Consider the following 20,777-nt stretch of genomic DNA (forward strand, 5'->3'; position numbering starts at 1 on the left):
CCGCCTCCTGGGTTCAGGCAATTCTCCTGCCTCAGCTTCCTGAGTAGCTGGGATTACAGGCACGCACCACCATGCCCAGCTAATTTTTTTTTTTTGTATTTTTAGTAGAGACGGGGTTTCACCGTGTTGACCAGGATGGTCTCGATCTCTTGACCTCGTGATCCACCCGCCTCAGCCTCCCAAAGTGCTGGGATTACAGGCTTGAGCCACCGTGCCCGGCTCACACTTTTCTTGAGGGCGTTATTTGTGTTGTGCTTTTATTCTTGAATTTGAAAGTAAGTACAGTGTAGAGTGCTAATTAATTTCCCCTTAGTGAGGTTGCAATCTAAAGTCTTTTAAAAAAACTAGAAAATATTCTTTCTTTTCTTTCTTTCTTTTTTCTTTCTTTCTCTCTCTTTCTTTCCTTCCTTCCTTAAAAAAAAAAAAAAACTAAAAAATGTGTAGAAATCAGCAGAGCATAGTTTTTTTTTTTTTTTTTTTTTGAGATGGAGTCTTGCTGTCGCCAGGCTGGAGTGCAATGGCACAATCTTGGCTCACTGCAACCTCCGCCTCCTGGGTTCAAGCGATTCTTCTGCCTCAACCTCCCGAGTAGCTGGGACCACAGGCGCGTGCCACCATGCCTGGCTATTTTTTGTATTTTTAGTAGAGACGGGGTTTCACCATGTTGGCCAGGATGGTCTCGATCTCTTGACCTCGTGATCCGCCCACCTCGGCATAGTTCTGTTTTTAAAGCAGCACCTAGTGCATTACGTTAAAAGCAGAACTAACAGTATACTGTGTTATACAGTGTGTTTTCTTTTTGTGCCAGCAAATGTTCTCAGCAGTTGTACTAAGGGAATAATAGCACGTGTGTGGAATATCCGTCATCATATTGTGTAAAATAACGAAAACCCTGCTTGTTCGTAGGACTGGTTGAGTAATTATGATATCTAGGTACAATATTATCGTAAAGCCATTGAGAGTAGGGATGTAGACCTGTATTTATTGACTTGGGAAGATGTCCGTTGCACATTGAATGGAAAAATGTGCATATGAGTGTGCCTAGATGTCTTGCAGGATAGTCACCAAAATAGTAACAGGGTATTGTTGAGTGATGGAATTTTAGGCAACCTTACTTTCTTTTCTCGATTTTGTGCCTACTTTGTTTGCCCCTTACCTCAGTAAGCCGTGCTTTATCATTATTATTAAAGTGCTGCTCTCATAAAGAAGGGAAGCTTACTGGGTGCCTGTGATATTCTGAGCATTTCGTTAAAACTTTGTTTAGCCTCGTTTGTACTCCTTAAGGTAAATATATGATTATTCTGGTTTTACTGATGAGCATTTGAAGCTCGGAGTTGGAGCAGCTGCCATAGGTGGGAGAGCTGGTTGTCAGCCCCAAAGCTGTGCTGACAAAGCCAGTGTGTGTTTTCCTAGTTGAGGCATTCTCAGAGTCTCAGAGAGGTTGAGAGCCGAGGCTGACATTTGAGGTTATCTGATGTTGGCAGAGAAGGTCTCAAGCTTGCTAAAGAGAGAGAGAGAGAGAGAATGAGAGAGAGAGAGAGAGATGAAAAAGACTAAAAATGTGGGGTTTTGTGTTATTACGTTATAGTGAAAATGGCTTTGGTGTAGTCAGGAGGCTCAGGCTTGTTGCAGTTTGGTCACTAACAAATTTTACAACCCTGGATAAATCATTTGGTCTTTATTTTCCTTATTTGCAAAATAAGGACAATATATTCTACGTCTCAAAATTATTGTAAGATTACTCAGATTTATGCAAAAGTACCTTAAAACAATAAAGTACAATATGTGTGTACCTTAAAACAATAAAAGTACAATATTTTTACCTTAGATAATCCAGTCTTCTGAAGCTTAAGAAATGGCCTGTTTTTATCACATAGTTTGTCCCTTATGGATATTTTTTGGAGAAAAGGATTTAGTAGTCCTTTCGTTGCTCAATGAGCAGACCTCATGTTCTGGAAAGAGAACTGTTCCATTTCGGCGCCTTTATAAGTGTTTTGGAAAGGCAGAGACAGATCTGGTCACTTGCTATAAACTTGCAGGTCTGGTGGTCAGCATCACTCCTACTGTTTTAATTTTTAAAACTTAAACAAAACTGTGAACTCCATGTAGAATGTGCACAAAACACAAAGACACAGTTTAATGATATGTTTTAAAGCTAATAGCTATTTAATTGATCTTCAGGACAAGAAATAGAACATGCTTAGGACATTGCCACCAGGACTCCCTTAAGTAACCGCTCTTCTGACTTTTATGATAACTGCTTTCTTGCTTTTCTTTTTAGTTTTATTGTCTAAATATGCACCTTAAGATTACAGTTTATGTTTGCTTGTTTTTTAAAAATTATGTTTAGAGATGGGGTCTCACTATCTTGCCCAGGTTGGACTTGAACTCCTGGGCTCAAGTGATCATCCAGCCTCAGCCTCCCAAATAGCTGGGACTGTAGACAGACACCACCGTGCCCACTTTGTTTGATTGTTTTTGAACTTCATACAGATGTATGTATGTTTGTTTCTGGCCCTTTGACTCATTCTTATGAGATTTATTTGTATTGCTGAGTATAGCTGTGATTCATTTATTTTCAATGTTTATTGCATCTCTTGGTATGAAACCCACAACTTCAACATTCCGGAGTAGATACACTTAGGGATTTCTAGTTTTTGACTACTAAGTAGTGCTGCTCTGAGCATTCTTGTGCATTTCACCCGTTGTACGTATGCATGTGTTTCTGTTGGGTATATTCCAACAGAATACCACCCAACAGTGGTATTGCTGCATATCTTCAGATTTGTTAGATAATGCCAAGATGTTTGCTAAGGTGTTGATTATGCCAGTTTACATTCCTGCCAGCATGTAGGAGAGTTTCTGTGGCACCACATTCTTGTTAACACTCAGTCTCGTGGGTCTTTTTCATTTTAGCCTTTGGAGTGTGCAGTAGTGTTTCATTTAATTTTAAAATTTTTAATTATTTATTATTATTATTTTAGAGATGGGGTTTGACCATGTTGGCCAGGCTGGTTTCGAACTCCTGACCTCAGGTGATCTGCCCGCCTCTGCCTCCCAAAGTACTGGGATTACAGGCATGAACCACTGTGCGTGGCCTGTCTCATTTAATTTGCATTTTCTTGATGACTAATGGAAATTGAAAAACTTTTCTTAGAATGATGACCATTGATTTCTTTTGTGAAGTGCCTATTTACATAGTTTGCCCATTTTTCTAACAGCTTGCCTATCAGTTGCTTTGTTGAACACTTTCTAGACTGAATTTGACCAGTCTAGGTGATTCATGTAAGTGGAACCAGATAGTATTTGTCTTTGTGACTGGCTTACTTTACTCCACATAATGCCTTTATATATTCTAGAAACAAGCCTGTTATTGCTTATTTGTTTTGTAATACCTTCTTCTAGTGTGACTTGACTTTCACTTTCTTAAGTGGGTTTGGTGTGCCAAAGTTCTTAATTCTAATTTGGTCCAGTTATAACAATCTTGTCCTTTACAGTTTTGTTGTGTCCTGATATTTTCCTCTATCCTGGGATCATGAAGTTATTTTCTAAAAGGTTTATTGCTTTACTTTCTGCACATTTATCTATTATCAGGAATTCTTTTTTATGCAGGTTGTGAGATAGCAGTCAGTTGATCCAGAGACATCGGTTTAAAAAGTAGCCCTCTTGTCACTGCTCTGTAATGCCTGGTTTTTCATAAATACACCAATAGGCCTGAGTCTGTTTCTTTATCCTGTCTGTTGGTATATGTGTCTGTCCATCAACTGACAACACATTGCCTTAATTCATGTGATATTGTAATCAATCTTAATGTCCACGGGGAGCAAGTTTTATCACCTTATTTTACCAAAAGAGTGCCTTGCCGTATTATCACATGTATTTTAGAATCAGCTTGTTTAGTACTTGAAAAAATAAATGTTTGTGTTTATTGGGGTTTTGAATGAAATTTTATTGAATATTTAGATCAGTTTGGGAGAACTGAAAATTTCACAATACTGAGTTTTTTTTCTCCTTTATTTTTGCTATCAAAAAATTTTTAAATTTGTTACATAGCTTTTTGGGCAGATATTTTGGCTAGATTTATTCCTAGGTGTTTACCATTTTTATGCAATTAAAAATAGGAACATTTTAAAATTTCCTCTTTGGCTTGTTGTGAGAAATGTAATTTTTTTCATATATATTGAATTTGTATTAGTCTTGCAAAACATTAATTTTATAATGCATCTTCAGATCTTCTAGATTTTTTCTTTTTCCTTTTTTGAGACAGAGCTGGAATGCAATGGCATGATCTCTGCTCACTGCAACCTCTGCTTCCTGGGTTCAACCAATTATCTGCCTTAGCCTCCCAGGTAGCTGGGATTAGAGGCACCTGCTGCCATGCCTGGCTAATTTTTGTATTTTTAGTAGAGACAGAGTTTCACCATGTTAGCCAGGCTGGTCTTGAACTCCTAACCTCGTGATCTACCCACCTCGGCCTCCCAAAGTGCTGGGATTATAGGCGTGAGCCACCATGCCTGGCCTGTTCTACATTTTTTTACTCAATTATATTTTCCATTCAAAATGATAGTCTTTTTTTCTGCTAATTTTCATACTTTTATTTTTTTTCTTGCCACAGTTACTTAGCTAGGACTGCAGATACAATGTTGAACAGAAGTTGCAGAGTGGATATTTTTGTCATGTTCCGGTCTCAGAAAGCTTTTGGTGTTTCATCATTAAGTGTGATGCTTTTTGTAGGTTTGAAAAAATATATCCTTTATGAAGTTAAGGGAGAATCTTTCTCTTCTTAATCTGCTAAGACTTTTTAATTGTGAATGCAGTGGATGTTCAATTTCTCAGATGGTTTGCATCTTTTGAGATCATTAACATAATAAAGGGGAAATACGTTATTAATATGGCAAGTTACATGGAATGATTTGTTGTTAAGCCAGTAGCACCAGGACAGTCACTAAAGTTGAATTTAAAAGAACGGATAGCTTCTAAACTAAGTGATGAAAAGTCCTTTTAGTTTTTGTATGAGAATTATTTCACTTTCTAGAAAGGTATATTTTACTGGTCGTAGAATTATAGGTTGGTAATTAGTAATTGTCTTTTTTCACTTTGCTGAGGCATTTCTTTATTGTTGGCAATATTGGTCTTAATCTTCATCATTTAAACGACGTACCTAACATATCTAGGTATGGATTTTTCTTTAGCATGCTGTGATTCATTGGGCTTCTTGAATCTGTGGCTTGATTTTTCTACAGTTTTTGGAACATTTTCAGCCATTACCTGTTCAGGTATTGCTTTACTCTTTTGGACACAGGATCTTGCTCTATTGCCCAGGCTGGAGTGCAGTGACAGGATCATGTCTCACTGCAGCCCCAACCTCTTAGACTCAAGCACTCCTCTCACCTCAGTCTCCTGAGTAGCTGGCACTACAGGGTTGTGACACCATGCCCAGTTAATTTTTGTATTTTTTTGTAGAGACAGGGTTTTGCCAGGCTGGTCTCAAACACCTGGGCTCAAGCAATCTGCCCGCCTTGGCCTCCCAAAGCGTTGGGATTACAGGTATGAGCCACTGTGCCTGGCCTTTTATTCTTTCTAAAGGCGTAAAATTCAGTGGTTTAGAATATATTGATAGACTTGTACAACCATCACCACTGTCTAATTTCAGAACATTCTTATTGCCCCATAACACAAACTTCATAACCATCAGCTATTGTTTAAAAGTTATTTCTAATTGTTGTAAGTTATACAGAACATAAAATTTACCATGTAACTAGTTTTGTGTACAGTTCAGTGGCATTAAGCACATTTGCATTGTGCAACCATCACCAACATCTATATCCAGAGTGTTTTCTCTTGTAAAACTGAAACCCTGTAGCCATTAAACAATAACTTTCATTTCTCCCTTCTACAGCCCCTGACAGAAACCAGTGCACTTTCTGTATCAGTGAATTTGACTGGTCTAGGTAATTCATGTAAGTGGAACCAGACAATATTTGTCTTTGTGACTGGCTTACTTTACTCCATATAAAGCCTTCAAAGTTTATCCACGTTGTAGTGGTTCAGAAAAGAGCTAAATTTCCATTGTATGGGTAGAGTGGCAGACTACACTTTGCATATCCATCGTCTGTCAAGCAAGGCTTGAGTTGTTTCCTCCTTTTGACTCTTGAAGATAATGATGCTGTGAACATGGGTTTACAACTGTCTTTGGAAACTCTGCTTTTACTTCTTTTGGGTATATGCCCAGAAGTAGAATTGCTGGAATCATATGGTAATATTATGTTTAATTTTTTTGAGGAATTGCTATAACTATTTTCCATAACAGCTCTACCATTTTACACTTCAGCAGTGTACAGCAGTTCCGGTTTCTCTACATCTTCACCAACACTATTTTTTATTTTTTTAAAATACCATCCTGGGCTGGGTGCTGTGGCTCACACTTGTAATCCCAGTGCTCTGGGAGGCCAACAGAGGCAAATCGCTTGAGTCCAGAAGTTCTAGACCAGCCTGGGCAACGTGGCAAAATCTAGCCTCTACAAAAACACAAAAAATTAGCTGGGTGTGGTGGCACACGCCTGTAGTCCCAGCTACTGGGGCGGTGGTGGTGGGGCGGGGTGGGGGGGCGCGGGTGGGTTGCTGAGGCAGGAGGATCACTTGAAGCTGGGAGGTGGAGGTTGCAGTGAGCTGAGATCACGCAACTGCACTCCAACCTGGGTGACAGAGCATGAGCCTGTCTCAAAAAAAAACAAAAAATTCTAATAAATGTCAGCTGTTGCTTTTTACCTATTATCTCTCATTTCGTTTTGAATTCCATTTAAATTAAATGTTTTCTCTCTATCCTCTTACCCACTCTTTTGAATTTTCCATCTTTTTGCCTCTCTTTATTCTGGATTTTTTCTGCAGACTTAGTTTCCTGTTTGGTTCTCTTCATGTATTTACAGCGCACTTAGAAAAAAAAAAGCCCATTCATTATTTCATTTTTTCTCTTGTATTATTTGTTTAATCTCTGTAATTTTAAAAGTTGTCATTTCTCGGCTGGTCACGGTGGCTCATGCCTGTAATCCCAGCACTTTGGGAGGTTCTCGCGGGTAGATCATGAGGTCAGGATATTGAGACATCCTGGCCATGGTGAAACCCCGTCTCTACTAAAATACAAAAAATTAGCCAAGCGTGGTGGTGTGCACCTGTAGTCCCAGCTACTCAGGAGGTTGAAGCAGGGGAATTGCTTGAATCTGGGAGACGGAGGTTGCAGTGAGCCGAGATCGCGCCACTGCACTCCATCCAACCTGGTGAAAGAGCAAGACTCCATCTCAAAACAAAAAATTTCATTTATCTACCCAAAACTTTAATCATGTGTTTTTTCTTCATAGACATAATAAGACTTATTTAATTTAATTAATTTATTGAGATGGGGTGTCTCTCTCGGTTGCCCAGGCTGGAGTGCAGGGACGTGATCTCCACTCCCTGCAACCTCTGCCTCCCAGACTGAAGTGATCCTCCCACCTCAGCCTACTGTGCAGAGCAGCTGGGACCACAGGTACACACCACCACACCCAGCTAATTTTTAAATTTTTTTGTAGCGGTGGAATTTCATCATCTTGCCCAGGCTAGTCTGGAACTCCTGAACTCAGGTGATCTGCCCGCCTCGGCCTCCCAAAATGCTGGGCTGAGACACCACGCCTGGTCTGACTTGTTATTTTAAAGTCTGTTTTTAATGATTCTCCTATCCAGGGATCCAGAGTTCCGGTTGGTCGTTGTTTCTGCTACTTTTCATTTACTTTGTCCTGTGTGCCTGGTTATCTTTGGTTATGTTTCAGATGTTCTCTCTGAAAAATTGTTACAGGAATAGGCAGGGTGCAGTGCCTCATGCTTGTAATCCCAGCACTTTGGGAGCCGAGGCGGGCAGATAGCTTGAGGTCAGGAGTTCGAGACTAATCTGGCCAATGTGGTAAACCCTGTATCTACTAAAAATACAAAACTTAGCTGGGCTAATCACACATCCCAGCTACTCAGGAGGCTGAGGCACAAGAATTTCTTGAACCTGGGAGGCGAAGGTTGCAGTGAGCAGAGATTGCACCATTGCACTCCCAACCTGGGCGACAGAGTGAGACTCTGTCTCAAAAAACAAACAATAACAACAAAAGAAAAATTATTACAGGAATAAATCGAAGACTAGACCAGGATGATGTTTCTAAATCCAGAAATGACTTGTGTTTTTATCTGCCCAGGGCTTTTGGGCACAGTCTAAACTCACTTTAATCTGATGTCAGGGATTAGGATTTTTCCAGACTACCCAGATGCTTGGAAACTGGGCTGCAGTCCGTGTGAAGGCTGTTTTGTTTCCAACTCACTCTCTTCCTAAAGTCTAGCCATTTGGGTTTCCAGCCCAAGTGGTAGGGAGTTAACTAGGCCACCAACTTTGGAGGGGTTTGGAATCTAACCTTTGCCCTCCTAGATGACCCAAGAGATTATTAAAAGTGGTTCTCTGTGCCCTTTCCCAGTGTTTAAATGGCCCCAGGGCAAAGTAGACCAGTTGCTGGAGGCTCATCTCTGTGAATTTTAGTTGTCTGTGTTTCTTGACCTGGAAGCTCTGTGCCTTCTTAGTTCTCTGATGCTTTCAAGCAGATGTTCTTTTATATCCAGCATTGTTAGTTGTGCTCAGCAGGAGTGTTGGTCCCAGTGACCTGGTCAGCCCTCTTCTCTCTTTTACAAAAGGGTCTTTTAGAGGTTTTTAGGACAATGAAACTGTGTTGGATCTTGAGAACTCATCTGTTCCAGCCTCATTCACGTCAATAAAGTAGGGTTTATCGATCACCTACTTTGTACCCAGTGTCGTGCTATTATTATGGGAATTCCGAGGAAATGCAAGATGGTAGTATTCCTTACATTCAAGGAGTTTAGCTGGGGAAACAAGCACAAATGTAGATATTAGTAAAAGGTCAGAGGCGGTGTTCAAGGGCCATGCAGTTAATGGTGTTGGAAGAAAAAAATTACGACAAATTTAGTTTAAAGATTTTGATTGGCTTTTATTTGTGATTTTAGAACTAGGCAACACTTCATTCCATAAAACAGAATTGCGTGTTCCAGTGAGCCATGCAGAAGAGGTTGGTTTTGTAGACCTAAGGCCTGAAGAAAGCAGAAACGGGGGAAAAAAGTGCCCTTAGGTGCAAGGCAGTTTCAAGCATTTTACATTCACACTTTATTTAATTCTCATAACAACCACGAGGTAGCTGTTATTATTGTCCCTGTGTTACAGATGAGGAGATTTAGGCACAAAGAGGTCTTTACAGCTCATTATTAGAGTGATCTTCTGGGCAAGGACTTTTTCATGTATCCTTTCTTCAGTAGGGAAATGGAAGCCCTGGAGAAGGGCCCGAGCTGTCAGTGCTGGAACTGCCTTCCGTCATCCTGGCTGGCACCCTTGACCTTTCCTGTCCTATTTCTTTGGGGCTCAGGTGCATCTGCCCACTCAGTCTCCTTTGGGAGTTTCCATACTCCCCAGTCCCTCTAGGCAAGGCATTGAAACCTGACTGTCCGGACTTAATGAGGCCTTCTCTGCTCAGACCTACCAGGTAAACTGCCACCCTGGAAAAGCTGAAGTCAGTTTTCATGCTAATAAACTATAGTCCTCTTTACCTTAGCCTTGAACATGTATGAAGGGATGTTTCTGTAATGAATAACACCCCTACCTGTAACCAGTAATGCAACTGTACAGATGCTTAAGATTTCACCAGACAAAAGCTAAATGACTCACTTAAGTGATGGGCTGGCTTTTTTTTTTTTTTTTTTTTTTTTTTTTTTTATGGAGTCTCGCTCTTTCGACAGGCTGGGGTGCAGTGGCACCATCTTGGCCTGCAACCTCTGACTCCCTCGTTCAAGTGATTCTCCTGCCTCCTGAGTAGCTGGGATTATAGGCACTCGTTGCCATGCCCAGCTAATTTTTGTATTTTTAGTAGAGACAGCGTTTTACCAGGTTGGTCAGGAGGGTCTCGATCTCCTGACCTTGTGATCTGCCTGCCTTGGCCTCCCAACGTACAGTGCCCAGCAGGGGTGTTCTTTTTTAAAAAATCAACTTTTTTTTTTACAGAAAAATTGCAAAGATAATACAATCTCATTATATCTAACATTAATGTGGTTTATTACAACTAATGATCCAGTATTGCTATATTATTACTAAAGTTCATGCTTTATTAATATTTCCTTAGTTTCTACCTAAGGAAAAATATCATTTTTCTGGTTTAGACTCTCTTCCAGGACACCTCATTACATTGAGTTGTTATGCTTCCCTTAGCTCCTGTTGTTGTGAGTTTCTCAGAGTTCTTGCGCTTGAAGATCTTGATAGTTTTGAGGGGTACTGGTCAGGTGTTTTATAGGATGCTCCTCTCTTATGCTTAGACTGGGCTTAGGGGTTTTAGTAAGGACTATCACAGAGGCAAAATGCCGTTTTCATAACACCATATCAAGTGTACTTGATGGTGACCTCCACTGGCTCTGCTGGATGCAGTTACTCCCCCCACTTCATACTGTACTGTTTGGAAGAAAGTCATAGTGTCAAACCTAATCCTTTTTAGCTGGAAAATAGAGTCATTATTTTAAAGTGTTTATACCATTATTATATTATTAAAAGAAAAATCTGTTTACAAGTTGTTCTCTTTATAAAAGTTTTACAAATTATTTTCTTTAATATTGTCAGGTAGCCTGTTTCTTTCAAGAACATTTTATATATTGTGGGGATTATTGGGCCACTTTGGATTCCTTCAGTTTTGAAGCAGTAGATTTCAAAGCTGAGTAGAAAAGCCAGCAGTTTTTGCTCTTATCAGCTGCCAGACGCAGGGGCAGGCCGTATACGAACATTGGGCAGTGCCCGACATTGTGTTTGGAAGCATGTTTAATCAAGTCTCACAATGGAGATCTGCCCACCTCAGCTTCCCAAAATGCTGATGACATCTTTGGAGGTGCAAACGCTGACTGAAAGTCCACCTAGGCTACAGGGTTGGCTAAGCACGAAGAGAAGTAAGGCAGGACAGTTGCTTTGGACACTCTGGGTAAAGTTGACACTAAGTCGCAAACGTTTTCCCAGGAAAAACCCGGAGGTTTTGGTGGAAACGTAATCATACTTCTCGTGCGCCATCTACTGGTATAATAGAACACAAAACTTATATTTATCCATGGTTTACTGTTATTGAAGGGTTTTCGTTTTTTCCAAAAATTGCACCAACGTAAAGCAGAACTTCAGTTGATGCGAGTGTGTTGTTTAGGCGTTAGCAGTACTGCCCTCACTATGCGCTCATTGGACAGTAGCGCAACCCCAAGAAAAGGATGGTTACAGTAAATGGTTCGTGCGCTGCAAGCAGGAAGCCCCAATACCTTGTAGGGTTGTGGTACTTAATTCGTGAGTCCCGCCCTAGTTGGCCTGGTAGTTATCTTACCTGCAGCCTGCACAGCTTTTGACGACACCACCAATTCTTTGTTTTCGGAGGCTCCGGAAGGGTCGCAGAAACGGCGGCCAGGTTTTACCCAGAAGACCGAGCGTCGGCCGCTCGAAAATTTGCATACGCTCCTCGTCGGGGCGGAACTGGAGGGGGCGGGACCGCGGCGCGCTCTTAAACTCTGCAGGGCGGCTAACCCGGCTTTGGCTACGCTGTATAGCCTTTTATTTCGTTTTTCCCCTCACGGAGTATTTTCCATTATAGCTGTACACAGCTCTTTTTGTGGAAGATCGTCCTTCCTCGCGCTAATCAGTTTGGTTCTCCCAGTCGGCATGCACGCTCTGGACTCTCTGACTGCGTTTGGACTAGAAATGTCGGGGTGTCCCCGGAGCGGGTGGGCGGGAGCGCTGCCCCGCAGGCCGGCCGCTAACTGGCTCCGGGTGTTTCCCGTTGCAGGTGGTTCTGCTGGGCATGGACATCCTGTCCGCCCTCGTGACCCGGCTGCAGGATCGGTTCAAGGCGCAGATCGGCACAGGTGAGCTGCGGCAGTAGTGAAGCGGCCCCGGCCCCTTCAGACCCCAGCCTTCCCTCGGCCTCTCCGGCTCCTCCACTTAGCTGCTTCCAACCCTTCCGGCAGCCACCCTGCCTCCCCATTCATCCCCCTTGGTCTCGCTGCCGCTCTTTCCACACAGCCAGTCCTTGCCACGCAGCCCCCGCAGCCCCCGCCCGCTGCACCACTGCCTTCCCTCCCGCAGCCCTGGCCGGCTGCACCGCTGCCTTCCTTCCCTGCTGGGCTTCTCTGGCCTCTGGGCCTGCAGGTGCCCTTACCCTCCCCCATATCTTTGTGCTGGCTTCTTTGTGTTCTCATATGGAACTCATATTAGTGCCGTTTTTATTTCTTATGCTAAATTAGCTGTCACCCTTTCGTGCCAACCAAGCCATGTTTGTTCCTGACCCCTGGTCCCCTTTAATGAGAGGCAGTTTTCTTTGAGAAGTCCTATAAAACCGAGCCAGCTGTATTTTTCCCCAGTTGATTATGATTGGCATTACCATTTTCACCTTGATTGTTAATGTCATTACAAGGGTATAGTAAATGTTCGCTGTTATTTTGAGGGAAAGCAATATGTCAGCCAAATGGAACAAAACCCACAGATTTCATAGATTTAAATACCTCGAAATTCTTGACCTCCGGTGTTTCACAGGGGCAGTATAAACACTAAGCAGCTCTATGCAACCATTTCCTTATGGAATCTCTCTATTTTCATTGCCACACATGTATTTGTTCTTTTCTGTTAACTTTCTTATCAATATATTCCTTCTGAAAAAGTGGTGAACTGTTATCCCATTCTAGCACCTAGTATCTTTTTACAAATAAACCATTCCTTTTAGAAATTCCATATTTTAATAGTGTTCCATTTTCCTCCTAAATTAGCTGAACTATTCAGAGATATCTCTTGTAATAGAGGTTTCCAGACTGTTAAAATAAGCTGACCTCTGGTCTACAGGTGTCCTTGGAGCACTGGTGGGAGGGTCCACATTTGGGTATGTGGGGGAAGATGGAAAGCTGGGCTCTGTCTCATGTGTGTTTGGGTGTGATGTAAAACTAAAAACACACAATGTCAATGAAATGTAAGACTTATCCATAAGTGCCTACTCCTTCCACCCCCAAACACATATGCTGGAGCCCCTCTCCTTGACTTTTACCTAAATTTTCCTTTCTGTTGACTCTTCCTGCCAAGGCCTTCCATTTTTATCAGCTTACAAATACATTGGGAACTGGCTGGAAGAGCGTGGGGTAAAAATGAAGACAAATAGTATATCTGTCTATGCAAAAGATTTTGCAGAAGCTTTTGCTGACTTTCATGGATTTCAGCAAGAATAGAGCTGTGAGCAAAGATGAGTGGTTTTAGAATGACACACGTCATTTAGGTCAGGGGTTTGTCTTCCCACATAATTGAAATAGCAATACTTGGTGACCACAGACCCCCAAATAGGGTTTCATTTGACCAGTTTCCGTTTTGATTTTCAGTGCTGCCAAGTCTAATAGACAGACTAGGAGATGCTAAAGACTCTGTGAGGGAGCAGGACCAAACGCTGCTGCTAAAGATCATGGATCAAGCTGCTAATCCCCAGGTAGGGCAAGAGATGTGTTTTGAGGTCAGCGGGCCTGTCTGTGCACATGCACGCACAATGGTGTGTGTACTTGCACAAATGGTGTGACTCCATGGACTTAAGCTGATGTATTACAGATAAAAATTTTCACAGCATTCAATCTGTTTCCCATGCAAGATATTTAAATAAGTCACAAAAGTATAAGATGAAAAAATTAGTGGGTTTAACATGGGGGTTTTGAATAAATTAGTGAATTTAATATATTTGGTTTTAACCTATTAGACTCTTCAGTTCATTTATGTAACTGATTCTCCAGTTCTCTGAAAAGAGGAAGCTGTAGTGTCTGGGGAGTCAGCAGGCCTGACTGGAGCCCTGGCCCCTGTCTTCTAGTGAGTTGGGGCTGCTGGGATGGACTGAAACAGCCCTGCCTTCCTGGGTTCCACTGTCTGTTATTAGGGGGGTGATGAGAAAATCAGAGCACAGTGTGAGTGTGTGATCTTCAGCAACTCACTGGCTCTTTTGGCCTTGCTTTCCTCACTATAAAACGAGGACAGTTATACCTCCCCTTCAGAGTTCTTGGGAGAATTAAATGCAATTATGTAAATGAATGTGTTTTAAAAATTGTAATACTTGATAACATGATAGATGCCGTCATTTTCCAGTATGCTCTTGAAGGTATTAAACGTGTTGGTAGAGGGTGGGACTAACTTGGCACTCGTTAAGAGGCCCCCTTCCATTGCCCCCTTACTAAGTGACAGCTGCAACAGTCTTCTGTGTTCCTCACCTGTTCTTTGTCATCTGCAGTACGTATGGGACAGAATGCTTGGAGGCTTCAAACACAAGAATTTCCGTACCCGTGAAGGAATCTGTCTCTGCCTTATAGCAACACTCAATGCGTAAGTCTGCGATGAGTCTGACATTTTTACCTGGCTGAATTTTTAAAAACTTTTTATTTTGAAATATAGATTTGCAGGAAGTTGCAAGAGATGTAGTGTGAGGTCTCATGCCCCCTTACCCCCCTTGTCCAATGTTAGCATCTTGAATAACTGTAGTGCAGCATCAGTACCAGGAAGTTGAGATTGATACAATCCCCAGAGCTTGTGCAAATTTCTCAGGTAAACACATGCGTATTTGTGTGTATTTACAACTGCACCCCTTCCTCATGCTGCCGTGTGTAGCCACACCCTGACCCCTGGCAGCCATGCATCTGTTCTCCCTCCCTATGATTTTGTCATTTCAAGAATGTTATGTAAATGGAATTATACAGTATGTAACCTTTTGAGTTTATCTTTTTTTCACTCAGCATAATACCCTTGAGGTTGCCCATGTCATCGACTGATAGTTCATTTTATTGCTAAATAGAATTCCTAGGTATAGATCTTTCACAGTTGGCTAAACTATTCAACTGTTGAAGAACATTTGGGTAATTTGCAGTTTTTGGCTTTTATGGATAAAGCTGTTGTGAACATGCATGTACAAGTTTCTACGTGAACATAAGTTTCCATGTCTCTTGGATCAGTGCCCAAGAGTACACTTGCTAGGGCATTTGGTAAGTTCATTTTTAGTTTACAAGAAACTGCCAGTTTTTCTCCTGGAGTTGTCCGTACCGTTTTACTTTCCCACCGGCAACGTCTGAATGATCTGGTTTCTTCATACCCTTGCTGGCCATTGGATGTTGTCACTTTTTAATTTTAGCCATTTTTATATGTGTGTGGTAATACCTCATTGTGGCTTTAAGTTGTTTTTATCTAATGACTGTCGACATTTTTTTCCTGTGCTGATTTGTAGGAGAGGCATTTTTAAAATTACAAATTTCAACCCTTTTTTCTGCTTATGAAAATAATGAGTTATGTTATTTTTAAAAACAAAATTGAGATTAATGTTTATATTACTTCGTAAATTTTTTCCATCTTAATATGTTAGCCTTTTCAGTGCCATTAAATTTGGCCACATGTAGCTGAAGCTTTAAAAAAAAAAGTTCTAGCCTTTGATCATAGCAGCTCCCATTGTAGGAATTTATGCTAAGATTGTAGGCACATTAACCAAGAGATTTGTATTCACAAAGGCTATTTGTCATGGCAGCGATGGTGATGGTGAAAATTGTAACTCAAATGTGCCCCAGTAGGGCAGTGCTTGGCTCAGATGTGTCCCAGTAGGGCAGATGCTCTGGTTTGATTGCTGTCTTTTTATCCAGCAGTGTTGCCTTAATGTCTACTGTAGCAGAGAGCTCTGCCACAGCACATGAGAGAATTAAGCAAGGTCCCTCAAGCGACTTGTAGTTGCCTTGCAGTGACAGACGGTAATGCAGAGGCAGCACCTGTGAGGCAAGCGGACTGGGAGCGGGCCAGAGCTCTGGCCCAGCCTTAAAGGGGTAGGGCCTGTTCTGCCACAGCCCTGGGGGACTGGAGGAAGTCTCATCTGGGAGAAGCCACCCTAGGTTTTGAACTCTGTGCAAAGGGGCCATCGGATACATTTACTCTGGAGCCAGCGTGGATGGGATGGAGAGAGACTTGGTGTGAGGTGGTGATGGGGGTTGGGGAGACACAGGGAGGGCAGGTGTGGGCAGACAGGCGTTTTTCTTTTCTCGGTTCTCACTAACAAGAAGGCACTCCTTTTGTTTTCAGCTCTGGAGCACAGACTTTAACACTAAGCAAGATCGTGCCACATATATGCAACTTACTTGGGGATCCAAACAGCCAGGTGAGTGAGAAGGAAAACCCCTGGGGGGAGGTCGGTGCCTAGACTGTTCAGATGCGTTGTGGTGTTCTGTCTATTCCCAATAGGTGGGTGGGACTGTGGTCCTAATCTTCATAGAGCAATGATGATTATTTAAGAGTCCAGTACCCATTAGCTTTTACAAAATATTTATCCATTTAAATGTATAAAATGTGTATACCTTTAAGTATTAAATTGGTAAATGTGGTGGCCACTCTGCCCTCTTCTATACCCAGGGCTGAGAAATCACTAGCCTAGAAATTGATGTTATCCAGACCAGCCTCCGAGATAAGATGTGTGACCACTTTTTCTGCAGCCAAAATGGGTGGTGCCAGGGGTAGTGGTGCAGAATCTGTGCTGAGGTGGGGGAGAATGATTGGAAGAGGGTCTGAGGGGACTGTTCTGAGGTGATGGAAATGTTCTTCATTTTGCTGTGGGGGGGGCAGCTCCACTGTGTATATATCATTGTGGAAACTCAAACTGAACGTTTAAGAGCTGCAGATTTTACCTAAATTAATGAAAAGCACCACTTCCTTGTGTGAGGGCAGGAGAGGCGCTGGCTGTCTCACCTGTGAGTAGTTACCAGGCAATTCACGAAGTTGTACAAGTCTGGGCTGGAGAAATAACACTGAACTCGCTTCCCAGTTCAATGCTCTTTCTCAACCAGAATCATTTTTATTATGTCATCTCATTCAAGCTGATAAGAAACATACATTAGCAGAAGGTTCAGAAAATGGAACAGTAATTTATAAGAGAAATGTCCATGGTCAGTGGCCTCTCCTTGAAATCTTGGTAACTGCTAAGTTACCTTCCCAAGAGGTTGTATCAGGCTCGCCTTCCACCCAGCCTCCCCCGGCCTCAAGCTCCCCTGAGTCTGCAGCACCCCTCCTGCTCTCCAGGCCCTTTCCTTGCCTTGCTCTTGGTTCCAGCAGCAGACGTCTCTCCTGTCTCTGGCTGTTGTGCTGCTCCTTCCACCCCAACCTCTGCCCTCCTCACTGCCTGTTGTCTGCTGTCTCCCTGCTTTCTTCTTCTGCTCATGCCCTTTTTCAGCCTTCGTTGAAAATAAATGGCATTAGGCTGGCCATGGTGGGCTCACGCCTGTAATCCCAACACTTAGAAGGCCAAGGTGGGCAGATCACTTGAGGCCAGGAGTTCAAGACAAGCCTGGCCAACATGGTGAAACTCCGTCTCTACTAAAAATACAAAAAAAAAATAACCAGGTGTGGTGGCGCATGTCTGTAATCCCAGCTATCAGGAGACTGAGGCACAAGAATCACCTGAACCTGGGAGGTAGAGGTTACAGCGAGCCAAGATTGTGCCACTGCATTCCAACCTGAGCAACCCAGGAAGACTTCATCTTTTTTTTAAAAAAGGAAAATATATGGCATTGGAAAGAAATGTTTAGACATTTTTATTTACTTAATCATACTTTATATTCAATGTTAAATTAAAGATAAGTTGAACCAGTTTTTAAAAAGATTCTAAATTACCAAATAGATTATTTTGTTGTACCCTTCCCCCTTTTGGTTTTGTTTCTGTTTTTGTTTTCTGTGGGAAAAATCCTTTTAGAGGCCACACTCTGGGGGGGTCCCTGCTGCCACATGGAGTGCTCTAGCAGAGCAGAGAAGCTAACTTGCTGAGGTGATTTGTTCCTCGTTCAGTTGCTGACTTTGGTCAGAAAGGTGATGTGAATGTTGACACTACCTGTGGGGATCTTAGAACCTGAGGTGGTCGGTGAGGGCTGGGCTCTCTAAATGCACTTCCATGGTGGAGTCAATATAAAACACAGACCAGGCCAGGCACGGTGGCTCATGCCTGTAATCCCAGCACTTAGGGAGGCCAAGGCAAGTGGATCACTTGAGGTCAGGAGTTCGAGACCAGCCTGACCAACATAGTGAAACCCCATCTCTACTAAAAATACAAGAATTAGCCGGGCATAGTGGTGCACACCTGTGATCCCAGCCACTCAGGAGGCTGAGGCAGGAGAATCGCTTGAACCCGGGAGGCGGAGGTTGCAGTGAGCTGAGATGGTACCACTGCACTCCAGTCTGGATAACAGAGCGAAATTCCGCCTCAAACAAACAAAAAAACAAAAAACACAGACCAGACCTATACTGTCCAGAACGACAACAAGGGACATTGTCTAGAGTGGAGGGGAGCACTGCATGGGTGTGTGCCACAATGCTGTTCATCCCACGGGATCCCCTCACTCATCTACTTTTCCCCTTTTTCCTCCTTCTTCCGCATATGTTTACTGAGAGCTCATGCTGTGGGCCTCCCTTGTCTGTGTGGATCCTTGAGCTTTTTGGGGGAGGTGATGGAGAGTACTAGCTCGATTTTGTTTCTGAGCCTCGAATTTTGCTTCTGCAACTAAGATGGACAACATCCTCGAGGAAAGTGAAGGAGACATCGCGTTGTCCTGGGGCTCTTCGCTGATGAATGACCTCAGTATTTCCCTGCCCAAAAGATCATGGATTCGGTGTAGATTTTGAGAGACATTGGGAGTGGAATGTTAAGCACATTTAAAATTTTGAGTGGGTACATTCTCATTCTTGAAGCTATTCAGATAAGCCTTGAAGAATGTCTTACTTTTCACAGGCTTTCCTTTCCTCTGAAGTTTTCTACCAGAGGAGGCCTCACTTAAAAGCTCCTTAAAGCTTCTGCAGAAAAGAGACAGGAAGGGCCTAGTTTGTTTCTGTGCTGGGCTGCTCTCTGATACTATTTTTCTCCTTTAGGTCTAGAGAAGGAGTTAACTTGTCCCTAGGGATTTTAACTAGATATTCTTTGTTTTAGAAGTACACAGATTAAATTTCAGATGATCAGCACAATCCCACATTCTCAAAATGTTGATTCAGTTGTTTAAAAAAGGTAACATTGAGTCTTTAACAGTTTGACATACTGTTCTAAAGTTGCCAAAAGGCAGGATATGTTTAATATTAATACTTGAGCCACCTGATGCAATGTAAGACACCTAGGTTAAAGGCATAGATCCCTGCTTTGCATGTAACAGCCAGCTAACCTTGGAGTCACTTGGATCTTGAGCCTCAGTTTCCCCTTTAAAGTGGGGGCAGTGGTAAGTGCCCCACCCTTCAATCCTCATGAGAGTCCTTGCAAGTGAATGTTTTTAAGTGCGCGTTGTGACCAGTTGGTCCAAGTAGAAGACTCTCAGAAGGCCAAGTTACTCAGTAGTCTTCTCATCATCTGAGGTGGCCATTTTCATTTGCAGAAATCATGCCCCTGCCATGTGCCAGTGGGTTTCTGAGAAACTCAGGTGTATAGTGATTTTAAATATATGAAAAGCCTTAACTGTGAGATAGCCTTAGTGTCTTGAGATGTATTTGTGATATTGACATAGCCATATTTCTACCACACATTGGCAGCCCTGGAGTAGACTGTACTCATGCTGCCATATCCCAGACATGAGTTTCACTAAAATCAGGTGCTCCTGAACTGCTTATGGGTAATAATAATAATACAACTGAAAAACAAAAGTAATACATTTAATGGATTGCATCTTACTGCTACATGTAATCATCATAGATTGTATAATTTATAAAAATAATTTATGAGGAAGCAAACAGTTTTTTAAAATAAGATATTAAATGTAAGACTTGTTTAAAATGTTTCATTAAGCCAAAAATTCAAGTTAGCACTTCCTGCCTGGTGTCTTTAATGGCAGTTATACTTTTTGTGCCAGGAAACCCTAAGTCTTGGCCAGGAGTTTGGAGCCTACAGTGGTTTCATGGGTTGAGTTCTAGGCCTATGTGTCTGCGTTTGCGAAAGCTCTTATTACTTGTTTTGTTTTTTCATTTCCCCTGCCTCATCTGTAAGACGAGATTGGTATTCTGCAGGCAGCTTTCAGTATTCTGTAGTAGACAGCATTTACAGCTGGAACATTCCAAACTGAGCACTCTGGAAATAATCCGTATATTCACATGTGCCTTAGACATGTTTTGTTTGCACATATATTTGCTTGCACACGTGCACTCGCGCGCGCGCGCGCACACACACACACACACACACACACACACACACACACAGAGGCACATAATCAATCCATGTCTCCCTTCTGCCAGGAAGTTCTGCATCCACCTCCCTGATACTAATCAAGTTAATGATTCCTGCTTCTGGGGTACATGTGTAGCTTGCATCTGCTTTTGCTGTTGCCTTTATTTTAATCTTTTCATTAATCTTTCCTACTAGTCTCTGAACCTCTAGAGTTAGGATTATAACTTCTTCCTCTTTGCAGTTCCCGGTGCCCCATGACTATTTGAATGATTTTCCATTATTTGCCACGTCTCAGACCAGAGAGGACACTGTTGTATCAATGTTGTCTCTGCACTCAGGCGCCTGACCTAGCGGTCAGCCTCCAGCTCCTCGTTTCCCTACAGCCAGTGTGTGGAGAACCCTCTCTCAGCTCTTCAGGCAGTGGCTAACATAGACTGGATTTGGTGTTTAAAATCACCTTGGCAAGTGTTCATTTCCTTAGTGGTGTGAATGCAGTGACTCAGAGCAGGGAAGCCTTTCAGAGTGGCC

General features: G+C 42.4%; 1 protein-coding gene, 2 long non-coding RNA genes and 1 other non-coding gene across 30 annotated transcripts in view; 1 reads left to right on the forward strand and 3 right to left on the reverse strand.

Annotated features, from left to right (window-relative positions):
- The window catches only part of LOC116531720, a 756-nt gene extending 283 nt beyond the window's left edge, over positions 1-473 (reverse strand). The window contains exons 1-2 of the long non-coding RNA XR_004260547.1: positions 431-473; positions 227-344 (exon numbers count right to left, since the gene is read on the reverse strand). This is a non-coding gene — a long non-coding RNA (uncharacterized LOC116531720). The remainder of the gene's footprint in view (positions 1-226; positions 345-430) is intronic.
- CLASP1 (cytoplasmic linker associated protein 1) overlaps positions 1-20,777 on the forward strand; it is a 246,053-nt gene that overhangs the window by 55,740 nt on the left and 169,536 nt on the right. For all 27 annotated transcript variants that reach the window (XM_032250581.1, XM_032250582.1, XM_032250585.1 and 24 more), the window contains exons 2-5: positions 11,871-11,949; positions 13,444-13,547; positions 14,331-14,422; positions 16,151-16,226. In XM_032250581.1, the coding sequence (XP_032106472.1) occupies positions 11,871-11,949; positions 13,444-13,547; positions 14,331-14,422; positions 16,151-16,226 (351 nt within the window). The remainder of the gene's footprint in view (positions 1-11,870; positions 11,950-13,443; positions 13,548-14,330; positions 14,423-16,150; positions 16,227-20,777) is intronic.
- Positions 10,364-11,513, reverse strand: LOC116531719. Its single transcript, XR_004260546.1, has 2 exons — positions 11,142-11,513; positions 10,364-10,513 (listed from the first exon to the last, which is right to left on the reverse strand). It is a non-coding gene; the product is annotated as an uncharacterized LOC116531719 (long non-coding RNA).
- LOC116531824 lies at positions 11,184-11,309 on the reverse strand. Its single transcript, XR_004260606.1, has one exon. It is a non-coding gene; the product is annotated as a U4atac minor spliceosomal RNA (small nuclear RNA).

Source organism: Sapajus apella, unplaced genomic scaffold (genome assembly GCF_009761245.1).
Source record: "Sapajus apella isolate SASKATOON/1434 unplaced genomic scaffold, GSC_monkey_1.0 scaffold72, whole genome shotgun sequence".
NCBI classification, from domain to species: domain Eukaryota; kingdom Metazoa; phylum Chordata; class Mammalia; order Primates; family Cebidae; genus Sapajus; species Sapajus apella.